Source organism: Cygnus atratus, chromosome 7, assembly GCF_013377495.2.
Source record: "Cygnus atratus isolate AKBS03 ecotype Queensland, Australia chromosome 7, CAtr_DNAZoo_HiC_assembly, whole genome shotgun sequence".
Classification (NCBI taxonomy): domain Eukaryota; kingdom Metazoa; phylum Chordata; class Aves; order Anseriformes; family Anatidae; genus Cygnus; species Cygnus atratus.
Window position 1 is genome coordinate 25,616,581 of NC_066368.1, and position 12,085 is coordinate 25,628,665.

General features: G+C 37.8%; 1 protein-coding gene and 1 long non-coding RNA gene across 4 annotated transcripts in view; one reads left to right on the forward strand and one right to left on the reverse strand.

The window, feature by feature from the left end:
• LOC118249550 (uncharacterized) overlaps window positions 1-12,085 on the forward strand; it is a 31,232-nt gene that overhangs the window by 13,941 nt on the left and 5,206 nt on the right. The gene's annotated exons all lie outside the window — the stretch shown is intronic.
• Window positions 3,665-12,085, reverse strand: part of TET1 (tet methylcytosine dioxygenase 1) — a 65,146-nt gene continuing 56,725 nt past the window's right edge. The window contains exons 11-12 of one of the 3 annotated variants that reach the window (XM_035549268.2): window positions 9,914-10,253; window positions 3,665-5,002 (exon numbers count right to left, since the gene is read on the reverse strand). In XM_035549268.2, the coding sequence (XP_035405161.1) occupies window positions 3,861-5,002; window positions 9,914-10,253 (1,482 nt within the window). In that variant the 3' untranslated portion in view covers window positions 3,665-3,860. Of the gene's footprint in view, window positions 5,003-9,485; window positions 9,789-9,913; window positions 10,254-12,085 lie in introns of those variants that run through there. The other 2 variants (XM_035549352.2, XM_035549437.2) reach the window with 2 other exon arrangements.

Below are 12,085 nucleotides of genomic sequence, written 5' to 3' on the forward strand. Positions count from 1 at the left end.
AAGTTTTGCTACTTTCTGTAAGATAGCCTGTTAGAAACAGTAACATGGAGAAATTCTATGAGTAAAATTCAGTATGTAATTGGGCACAGCTGCAGTAACTCCAAGGGGGACTCAGGGACTCACAGAACTGGCTCCTGCAGAAGGCGCTACATTTTCCCTCCTTCACCGTGAAGGAGGAGCGGTGGTGCCGGACCCAGTGGAGAAAGGGGTGAGAGACATCTCTTCTGGAAAATCAAAGGTGTCCTGTGTTGGGTCATGACAGTTTTTGCTAGAGAACTGGGAAAACGGATCAAAAGACAACCACATCCCACCACCAACCCATACCTGAATCCATTTTGGTTTTTTTCCACTGAGTACAATGCCAGCTGTTGGAAACCAAATAAAATGTATGGGTCTGACCTAGCCAGCTACCTTAACTTTGGATCCAGTTCCTGATCTGGCCATCCCCGAAGGCCTTTGTTAAGGGATAAAAGCAAACTACGCAAGTGGTGGCGTGGGCTGCAAAGGAAAGCAATACACCCACAGATGTACAAATCTTAAGAGACAACTACTGTTATAAAATGATAACCTTACTCAAAAAAAAACCACATAATTTGTGTACAAGACTGATAAATATTCTGAAATGTTACCATAAATAGCACACAGTTGTAAAAACAGTAAAAGGTTGTATTTTCTATACCGCAGTACAGCAATAGAAAATATTAGCTTCCCAAATCACAACCTGCCGTGTGCCACAGCAGTAACCAGAAGCGGCCAGCTTACCTGCCTGTTAGATACACACTGAGAAAGTAGTTATGTTATGAACAGCCAAGGAAAGAGCACCTATTGTATAGACGATATATTTTCTCATATAAGTAATCTTAATAAAGTAGTAACTCTGAGCTTTAGCACCTATCAGTTAATAGCATTACTCTTATGTTAAGATAAACTTTTCTCTTAAAATTGCCTTTTCAAATAAGGTAGACCTGGACTTGCTGAAAGTCTACTGGTGCAGTCACTGGAGCAGTGACTTGCCAGGGGCTATGTTTGGAGGTATCCTTTCAGATCCACCTTTTAGTTTCTCACTTCTTTGAGGGAAGCTGCTGGTTTTTAAATAGAACATTTTCACCTTGAAGTTTCTAACCACACAGAAGTAAAATCTGGACATTTACAGGGGAAGATTCAAGTGAAACTGATCCACTGTAACGATCTGAACATTTCTAAAGGTAGAGATGGCTCTAACGTTACTTTGTGTAGAAAACTTGTTACTCATATGGGAGTGCTGAATGATATTTTCAATTTGTATTACACAACCCAAAGCTATCAGCACTGTCAGTGAAACAAATAAACTCATCTTTTCTGCAAATGATCAATCGTGGTGTTGGACAAGGGTTTTCAGATAGCAAATACATGAATGGAATAGCTAGAGAACGTACAGTACTACTTACTGTATGGACAGCTGGAGTTCTTACTAGTCTTAGGCTCACCAAAAATATACAAGTTTCAAAATGGAAATCTAAGGCACACAAAATACCATAATGATTTGATGTATACTGTATATTACGTAGTCAAGAAGCATAAAACTGCTGGTACAAAATGATGGCATAATATTGTTTTTGTTTTATTATTATTTACAATCCCTTCATATCCTCTATTTGAACTAATATTAAGCTTTGAACTAAGATTTGCAGCATACCCGGTTTTTACAAATTTTACTTAAAATAGGTAAGATACAAAGAATGGGTTCAATTCGGCCATCCTCTGCCATCAAAATTTTGTTAATTTCGACAGGAATCTGTGGAATTGAACCCAAGGTCATTACATAGTGATTGCTATTTCAGACCTTGCTCCCGCAAACACTAGGTGTGTATCCATTTGTACAGGAGAACAGTCTCATTGATCAACGGCCGTATTGAAGTATTTGTAGCACCAAGGTCCTAACTGGCACTATATGTTAAAAATACAATTTATGTACTTTTCGTACCAAAACTGTAGATAGAGCATTTACAGTTCAACTTTTCAAGGAAAAAGCACCTTGTCTAGGTTTTAAATAAAGCAGATCTATATAATTCATATTCCTCTGTTACAGCACCACTACATTATAATATTATCAAGTATATTATTAGTATATTTTCACACTGGAAAACTCTAACCTCGTTATGCCTATGGATTACCCAGCCGGGGAGGACTCCGAGGCAGAATTAAGGTACAGCTTCGTCTCTGGGGCCTGATCCTGCAGCTCTCAGTCACGACAGGAGTCCTGGCTTGAGCGGTGCTCCTGGCTCTGACTGGGCAGGTATGGGTACGCAGAACTGTTCTCATGGAGGAAGTTGCAGGATGAGGTCAGTCCTTAGCTAACGTTGTCATTTGGTAATTTGTTTAAATAAATAAGGTTAAAAAGGAAATACATAGGAGAGGAGAATCAGAAAGAAGAGTGGGATGCTACAGCATTTAAAAGCAATGGAGTGTCTGTTTTTCCTCTGGTCCAGCGAATATTCATTTCATGATACGTCACTTTTTCAACAAAAATGGAGAACATAAATTTCATATGTTTGGAAGGAAGAATACAACCCTTTCTACATGAAATGTAGAAATCACTTAAAAATTTACCAAGCATTTTTGTAAAAAAACTGAACTTAGAAAGCTGGTGAACCTTATAGATGGGTTCTTCTTAAGGAAAAATTTGCTGTTAAATGTTAGAAATTTCATTCTTTTCCAACACTTCCTTTGTATTTTCCTCAAATTAATATTTTTTGTTTCAGAATAGAATAAGGCAACTCTAGGGGGTATTTTTTATCCCAAAACAATCCTACCCCTGAGGCATTAGGAACATTTGGTTGTCATGTTAACTTATAATGCTCCAAACGAATGAGACTTATGCACTTATTGCTCAAAGAAATCATAACATATGCTGCCTTTAAAAAATAAAAATAAAAATCTTAACTCCCCAATAGCAACGCACATATTGATGTCTCCTAATTTCATGTTTGTACACTCTCTTTCAAATAATAAAATGTTTCCATATTTCATAACTGTTGTTTATATGTAACAAAATCTTCCATGAAAAAGGGCAAGTCTAAAAACAATCACATGCTATTAGCATACATACTGCAGCTGTAACAATATGGAACTCTACACAGCAAGAATAAAATGATTTCTTCTGTAGAGTATGCACAAACCTTAGACAATATGATCCTTATACTATACTATTTCAAGTTAATTTTAAAAATAGAAAGTGCTTTTAAAATATATATTTACAGCTTAAAAACAACTTCCAGCCATCATTGCCAATAACTTCATTTCATACATAATGACAAATCTAGAGAAAAAAAAATCATTGGTTTTCTAAAAGATTTATCTGTAATTTGGACTATATAGCAATGGCTGGAAGTTGTTAAAGCAATGGCACCATGAAGTAATAATTCAGCTTATTTATTTTAACTGTTTGATGTGGTTAAGCACCAAGAGCTGTGTAGAGCTACTACTGTAATAACTTGATTTAACACCATAAAATGTGAACCTGTTAAAATCCCTATAAATGATTTCTGTAGTAAACAGACTTGATTTAAAGCACCAAAATATAAATTCCTAAAGGTAATAAACTGAATGATTTCAATCAAGGTTAATAACCTAAACAAAATCTTTTTTAGAATGTATTAAAACTATACAACTTTTTTTTTTTTTTGCTTAAAATGTGCTTGAGCACCACCAAATGTTAAAGTCACAGTTTAAGAAGAAATCCCCCCACATTTTTTTTTTTACCTCAGCCTTAAAATGGTTGAGATGAGCAAATAGTAAACGACACGAGACTTGTTCTTTAACAGCACCTTAAAGAAACACTGTGTAATGCTGCACCAAGAGGAGGCATTCGATACTAAAACCTATGCCCAATGGTTGTAAGGCCCTGCAACTCGTGTAAGGGCATAAGAAGATACTGTTATTACGTTATCTTTAGTTACTGTTAATGCTCTGCGTGATGGAATTTGGTTGAACTCATTGTCTTCGTAAAAAATCTCTCTGTTTTCACTTGTTTGCTTTGTTTTCCTGCTGCTAGAGTTCAGTTCAGTATTCTCTGTTCCTAATCGTTCTGCTTCTTTTTCTTTTTCTTTTGCCCTCTCAGCCATCTTTGCTTCCCACATGGCTAACCCATGTTTTGGCTCATTTAAATTTTTGTGTTGGTAGAAAACTAAGGAAATCCGTGTGGGGTGATTGCGGTTGGGTTTTTTAATAGGTGTGGTAGCATGGAGTTCACGTCTTGCACATTCAATTAAGATAGAACCATGAGAAGGTGCCACAGCAACACCGCCAATGTCATCATCCAAAAAATTGTGCTCGCTGTCTGACCACAGTTCCTCAGCTTTTTCTTCAGAATCAGTTGGTTGTCCCAGTGCAGTGTTTTGCTTTTCGTCAGCACAGTCAAAATCACACATCTGTTCTTGAAGGGAGCCACCCTTCTCCATTGGGCACCCGTGGGAACAGTCAGCTTCATTTCCAACTGCGTCCCTTGCTGGAGAGCTCTGCGGTACTGACAAATTGCAAGAGCTGATCATCTGCGAAGAAGGAGAATTGTCTAACTGAGGCTGACAATTCTGCTTGTCTGGCTGATGTTCAAGTATACTGGGCAGGGGGTCTTTATGGGCTGGGGGGCCTGGAGCAGTGACCTCTGGAAGAATTGGTGGCACACCATTCATCTTATCATTCAGCAAAATTCCAGTATAATCTTTGACCGACACATCAAAGTTCTTACAATTAATATAAGGTGTCACGTGAGGTTGCTTACTACTGCATTCAAAATACCCGTAGGGAACTGAAAAATCTTGTTGAATATTAGTCACTGCCGTTAGGCCAGGCTTATGTGCTAACGATGAATAAGGATGTAAACTATCCACCTTGAAAGGGGGGGAAGCTGTATACTGTTTTAATAAGGAGCAATTTTTAGTAGTGTTTGAAGTATGTTTCATGGCATAGAGGTGGTCGGAAGTCTCCATTTTTATTCCAGGTTTTAAAGCATCTGTTTTGTTCCCTAAAAAAAATGTACACCAAAGTGTAAGTTACTTTTCCTCAGTTAAAAAAACATACCTTTTATGGTATTTTCATATGTGCTTTCTAATATGAAAGATATAAACGATGACTACAAATTTTTCAACATGGTAATTTTTAACTTTCTAGGAGTATCTGTATGACAAACTACATACATAATTACCTTGCTGAATTACTGCCTTAATCTTTTCCCGTCAGACTGCTGGTATATAAAACAGAAAGGTATTTCACGGAGGGATGAAAAAGCAGATCAAATAAGTACTCAGTTCCGATTCAGACAGCCCAGTTCTACACAAGTGCTTCCCAGCAGCTGCCTGACCGCACAGTCCAGCAGGAATCACTGCGTAAAAGATTTTTAGGTAACTGCCAAAATTTAGTCTGTCTGAAATTAAGCCTGTGAAACAACCAAAATTCTTTATCACCTTACCCCAACTTATGACAGAAGGAAAAAGCGTGTTTACAGATCCTGTCCCTTGCAGAAAGAAAGTACAATTTGTGCATTAGCAAGTAACTGCTCAGAATTAAAAAAGTATCTGGCAACATACTCCAGGTAAATTCACACTGCTACATGTGACTTGCTCTGTCTTGCACCTAATTGGCAAACACTAGATATTTCAAATCTTTTGGGGGATTACTTGTTCAGTTTATGTCAGCTCCCAATTTCTAGTCCTGGCACACTGCAGTTGTGCTCATTTGTAGAACAAAACTGCTCTCTCCTCAAATGACTTGTTCTGGTCACAAGTAAGTTTCATCCAGAGTCCGTAAGAGTAATGGGAAATAATTCCATTGACTTTGATGGACTTTGCATCATGCCCTAAAACTGCTTTACATCTGTTTGCTGGCAAACTAGTACAACACAGAGTTCTTCCATATTCTCACAAAGGACCGTCTCTGTCAGTGTTGTTTCTTTGTTCCATAAATACACAGAATGTCTAACTGCTTTACCGAATATAGAAGAACTATTCTCTCTTCTATTAATTTATAAATAGTGATGGATTAAAAAACATTCTTTCAACATGCTTTCAGGAATGAGGAAAAAAAAGCAAAGTGGGATAAACTACAGACACAATACATTTAGCATACAAATACTGAAACTGAGGGGTGACATAAGGAAACTGCATACATTCTTTTAAGGACCTTTTTATGAAAACAAACTCAAAGCATTCCATTTAATTAAGAAAAAAACCTACAGTGAAATTGTATTTAACAGCATTAAGTTGAAATCAACATTTTCTATATAGGGTATATACATGTTAGAAAGATACAAAACTGTGTGTTCTGGAAACGTACAGAGGTGCACATTCCTCTGAAATTAATACTGAACAAAAGTCAGGGTCAATGTTTTGATTAGGAGGAAAATATTACAGATGTTAAGAAACAGAAGTAAATTCAAATATATGGGTAGAAGGAAATCAGTAATGGTTCAGATAAAGTGGCATCACGTCCCGGGGCTACTACCTCCTGTTCAAACAGTGCAGCCCCACTGGGATCTGCTGGCTGCAGTACTACTGTGCTGCAGCCAGCCGAGAGACTGGCTCCGGGCGGGTGGTTCGTCTCTGCTTCTATCCAATACAGGCCAAGAGGAATTGCCAGTATTTACAGAGAGAAAAAATAACATTTCCATCTCTAAAGTTTATTTGTCCAGGATAATGGGCTTTATGATGAAACTATATAAAGATGCATTTTTTTAATCTTTAATATGTATTTTGTAACAATTTAAGATTTCAATGGCTCTCAGCATTAGCACAAATGTAAAAATTAACAGTTGTGCTGCGTGGTATTGGCAAGAGGCGTGTGACAAATGCACCCTATTTAATATATAGTGTTTCTACAAAACACTTGGCACGATTAGGTATCTAGCCAAGTCATCACGTATGCCTGCTCTACCAAGCAGACCTAAGCTGTCTTCAGCACCATAAAGGTCCTCCTCACCATCATCTCTGCTGCTAGGTAAAAACAGAAGATAGTCCTGTCTTAGCACTTTGCAATTTCCAGCTCTCCATACGATGCAGACATGGCAGGTTAGAGGAGTCTCTCAAGGTTTACGGGCTTTCCAGCTGGGGATACAGTAATGGCTTTGAAATGATGGTCAAAGTCTCTTTCAAAGGAAGATCACGAACAATGGACAATACCCAATAGTCAGCCTTGTGACTCCTTCAAAATCCCCCCAGTCTACTCCAAAGAGTGTTAGCCTCACATGGCCTAAAACCTGACTGAATATGCAATGCTTATCTCATCTAATTGCACATTCTCCATATTCTTTTTAATATTTAAAAAGCAAAACCAATGCTTTAAACTCTTGTCCTCATCAGTAAATTGAGTACATTACAGATACCATTTATCAATATTTTTTTCCTTTCCAGTAGACATAAGCTAGTATTTTATTCCTGTATTAGTAGAAAATTTAAAAGCAGTATCTGACATGCTTAAGGTAGCTGTAGCAGAACTCTCTTTACTCACTGCTTACCTAAAACTATACAGTTGGTATTGTTCTTCTCTCCCCCTAGTAAGTTTCTCTGTACTTTGTTTCCATTACCTATTACACAAACCTTTCTGTTTTTTATGTTTAAATGGTATGAGCGGAGCTGATGGCCACTATTAATGTGAAAGGATACCCAATTAATAATTGTTTCTTCCAGTTTACTGTCAGGAACGATGGCTACTGGATAGTCTAATTTCAACTCCTCTCTTCCACAGGCCATTTGATTTTGTTTTGATGTTGAATCTCGTAATCTTTGCCAGATTAACATTATTAATTTCTCAGGACTAAAATCATACCTACAACTGGCAAAATTGAAAGAACCAACCAAGGACTGATCCCTTATTACAGCAAAAAGTAGTATGTACAGGTTAATACTATAATTTTATAAATTCATAATCCATGGATCTTTGTGTTTTTGGCAAGGGGCAGGGCAGGGGCCGTTACGGTGACATTCAGCCATTGCGCTGTGTGACTACAGGAAACACACATAATGTGCATAAATGCTTTGAGTCACTAATCTTGGCCAGCTGCAGCAATGTGCCATCAGCAGATTTGGGCTTACTGTGGTGACAGCTTTATTTGAGTCAGAAAGAACGGCATAAACTCGACATGTTTCACTTGCAGAATCTTGAGGGAATTCCACTATCAAAATCTGCACGACAGAGGCTGAACCTTTACGACAGAAAGAAAATGGTTTTATTCAACTCTTTTCATCTTTGAAAAACTTTCTCACTCTTAAGAGTATTTCTTCATCACTCTGATTTATTTTTATCAGCAGCTTTTTTAGACTATATTACCTAATTATTTAGTCAAGATCAATTATTTAAGTTGACTGGTTTATGCAGTTATTTTATTATTCTTGCATGTTTAAGGGAATAATGATAAAGACTTACATTTCCAAAGCATACAGCAAAACTCTGGATAGCATACCATTTGTTAAAGGCATGGCTTTCAAATTCAGAAGCCATGCCTGTTTTTAATGACAAGGTCATGCTCAGGTAGACAGTTCCTAACTATTTCAGTGTTTCAGAACAACTTTACAGTGAGATCAAACAATTTCAGAATTCCTTCCCAAGCCAGAGTCTAATCCTTCCAGGACTTCCAGTCCACCTGAAGCACGATAGAAGTTATTAATCATTGCTTTGGAGTTATTGTTGGACATTGTCCTCAGCCTGAGGAGTCCTTTTATATTTGTTTCAGAGCCTGGACTGTCTCCCAAACTTACATGCAGGTTAACTCAATGGCTGTCTAATTTCCTAGTAGTGTAATAATTCTTTTCTTATTTCATCCTGCTATACACAAAGTTTTATTTGTTGCCCTGTCTCATCTGAGAGAAACATGTACTCAGGTTGATGAGTACAAATTACAGATGTGTCAAATAGATTCTCATTTGCAGTGTTTTTTTCTTCCCCAGAACATATCCACATTTAATTTTTGTTCCTCAAGTGAAATCTATCACATGTACCTGGATTTCCCTCATGAATTAACATTCAAAGTTTCAGCAGGTTGGCTAAATTCCCCCTTTTCTTCCCCAGAGCCAGACAGGCTATGCTTTTTATTTGTTTTCTCCCTTCTAATCACAGAATCTACTCTGTGGCTTCCTCCTCATCTTGCTTCTTTTCTACTTTTCATTACTGAGAAGTCCCAGAGAAGAGTTTTATTGTCCAAAAATACTTGTTCAAAACCTGACCCCAGTCAGGTAAAATAGCATGAATCAAAAGCAACTCCGCACAGCTCAGTCAAGTAATGACTCTATGCTGCACAAGCACACATTATTGCAGAAGACTGAGGCCAGTGCAATCTCCCTGTAATAGAGAAAGCACACCTTTTACTTAGCTGCTGTCAGATCCCATCTCTCACACCCTCACCAACAGCATTTCAAAGAATTTGAGAAGTACTGTTTTCTTTGATAAAACCTTGCCCCCCCCCCCTTTTTTTTTGGCAAGTCTCTTGCTCTGCTGCAGTATCGGTGTCACTAAGTATTAGAAGGAAATTATCATCAACTCAGACTGTCAGAAAGCCATTGTCTCTCATACAAAGTAGGTAATGGTTCTTGTACTTTAAAATGATATAAAATAATGCCCATTGTTTAAATAAACATTCCTACCATTTCAAGATGTTCTTATTATCATTATTTATCAGAATACAGGAACCTGAAAACATTTCATTGGTGCATTAGCATTACTTACGATTATGAAAACACCACCACAAACTTATTTTTGCGTTATCACCTGTCTTCTTCTGTGCCAAGAGAGAATGCTGACTACACTGTCTTGTTCATTAGCTCCTAAAACGCAGGGTAGGGGAATATGTTATAAAAATGAGTATTAGGGAGCTTTTCCTTCCCCTCAGATGGGTAGTACACAACACAGTGTCAGACAAGACCAGTAGAATTTAATGAGCATCACTCACCTAAACAATGCAACGTGTTGCTCAGATTTTCTGGTGCTTCAGTTTTCAGCTTTACTGGTGTTGAATATTTTTTGTCTATTAATGGCTGCTTTTCAGTTGGGGTCCTCCTTGTGTCAGGTTTCTTTTTCTTTGTAGCTCTAAGAGGCTCAGCTAACATTCGTACTTCTCTGGGAAATGCAGTGAGCACCTGTATGGCTCCGGCTTTTATCTTAGCTTCCAATCCTTCCTCAGTGCCGAATTCATCTGTTTGTGAGATTTTGTAGAGAGGTAACACGTGGAGCTGTTCATCACTTGGAATCACCCCCACTCTCCGGTTATCTTCCTTTGTTAATGTACACACCTGGGAGGAACAGGACCATTTACAAATACAACCAGAACGCAAACGTTATTTAAATATTTAAGCACTTATCTTGGACTTCATTGTTTTCTTGTATTTTATATTCTCAGTGCTATAGGTTTTCAAATGTAGACATCTGACACGTAATTTCTTTCATTTATGGTGATGCAGAAAAATTACTGGTACCTGAAGAATAAGGTGAAGGCATGTGTTTTGGACAGAAAAAATTCAGCTTTGGGCTAGCTCACACTATCCACAAACACATGCCGAACTCATTAAATAGGCTGAGCTGTAAGTATACTGGAAATTCCTAAGTATTTTTTTTTAATATGTATTTGATGTTCAGGTTCATTTTTAAAGGCTAAATATGAAAAAACAAACAAACAAACAAACAAAACATGGATTCAACAAGAAGTTTGTAAGACATGGAACTATTTTTTTGTTGTTGTTGTCTGGCAAATGAAGTTATCTATATTGCTCTGTATTTTCAGTAAATCTCAGCTATAACTCTCTCGTTCTGAACCTACGTATCTATACACACACTTTCTTAAATTAACACCCCTCCCCAACTCTGCCTGCTGTAATGAAGTCATGAGACCCAACAAATATTTCGTTTCTCTCATGCCACTGACCTACTTTCTCTCATTAAATTATGTGTTGCCAAGAGAAGGCTGGCTAGATCCAGTTTGATAAGAAATGTGAATAAATATCCAAAGTTATTGCAACAGTTTTCTTATTAGTTATTCCAAATCACTGCTGAACCTTCGCAGTACTTATGACTTCCAGCATGTCTAGAGTTCCAGCTGTTATTAATATTAAACCTTCACCTTAAAAGAAGAGCTAAAAACACATGCTTGTTTCCTAGGGACAAAAAAAAACACAGAACAAAACAAAAACCACAGACACACACAAAACATTCTTAAAAACAGAGGAGCAAACCACATCTGTCTGGTTTCATTCTGTGCTTTCCAAGGGATGGCGACAGTTTTACTCATTTGAGCAAGTGTTCAAATAAACCACACATTAAGTTTCATTCATTAAATTCACAGGAGAATGCTGTTTTTTCACAATATACCACATTACTAGAAAGCCATGCATTAATACCATGGCACAGTTAAGCTTCTATATCATGGGGAGTTGCTAGCTACACACACAAAGGAATCTGAGCACCATCCAAGGAGGAGATGATACTCCCTAAATGAGGGCATTCTCTTTCCATCATTGTGTAGATCGAATTTGATGCATATCACCAGTTAATTCAGTTTTCCAGAATATTGTCACCATGCCTAACATTCTGGGGGAGAATAATAATAATATAATTTAGGAAAAACAAACATTTATTTTGTAGCATAGCTTTCACATAAAAGCATCACAGATTTATTTCCAGAATAACAGAATTACAGAATCACAAACTAAAAATCCTAAATAAATAAGGTGGTGGTTAGGGCTTTATAAATAGCTATATGCAAAGCCTGACAGTTGCAGAGCAGCAAGAGGAGAAAATTTGAGGGGCAGAGACAAAGGAGAAGAGCTTTTCAGGTGGCATTTTAAAAGGATCAAGAGAAGGGGTCTTCAGAAGAAAAGGTGAAAGGGCAAGTAGAAGCTGATGAGTAGCATTTACTGATGTGCTTGCTCCATGCGCACTTACCTCCACTGGGCAGCCTTTGGACTACGAGGAAGATTTAGAAAAAACAAGTTGTTCCATGAGCAGCAAATGATGCCTGGTTTCCTACGGACTTGTCCATCCCCACGCTCCCACGTGCCCAGTCCCAGCACCATTATCCCTGCCCCCGTCACACCTTGCTGCCACCTCCGCTGGGTACCAGCCCGCGGGA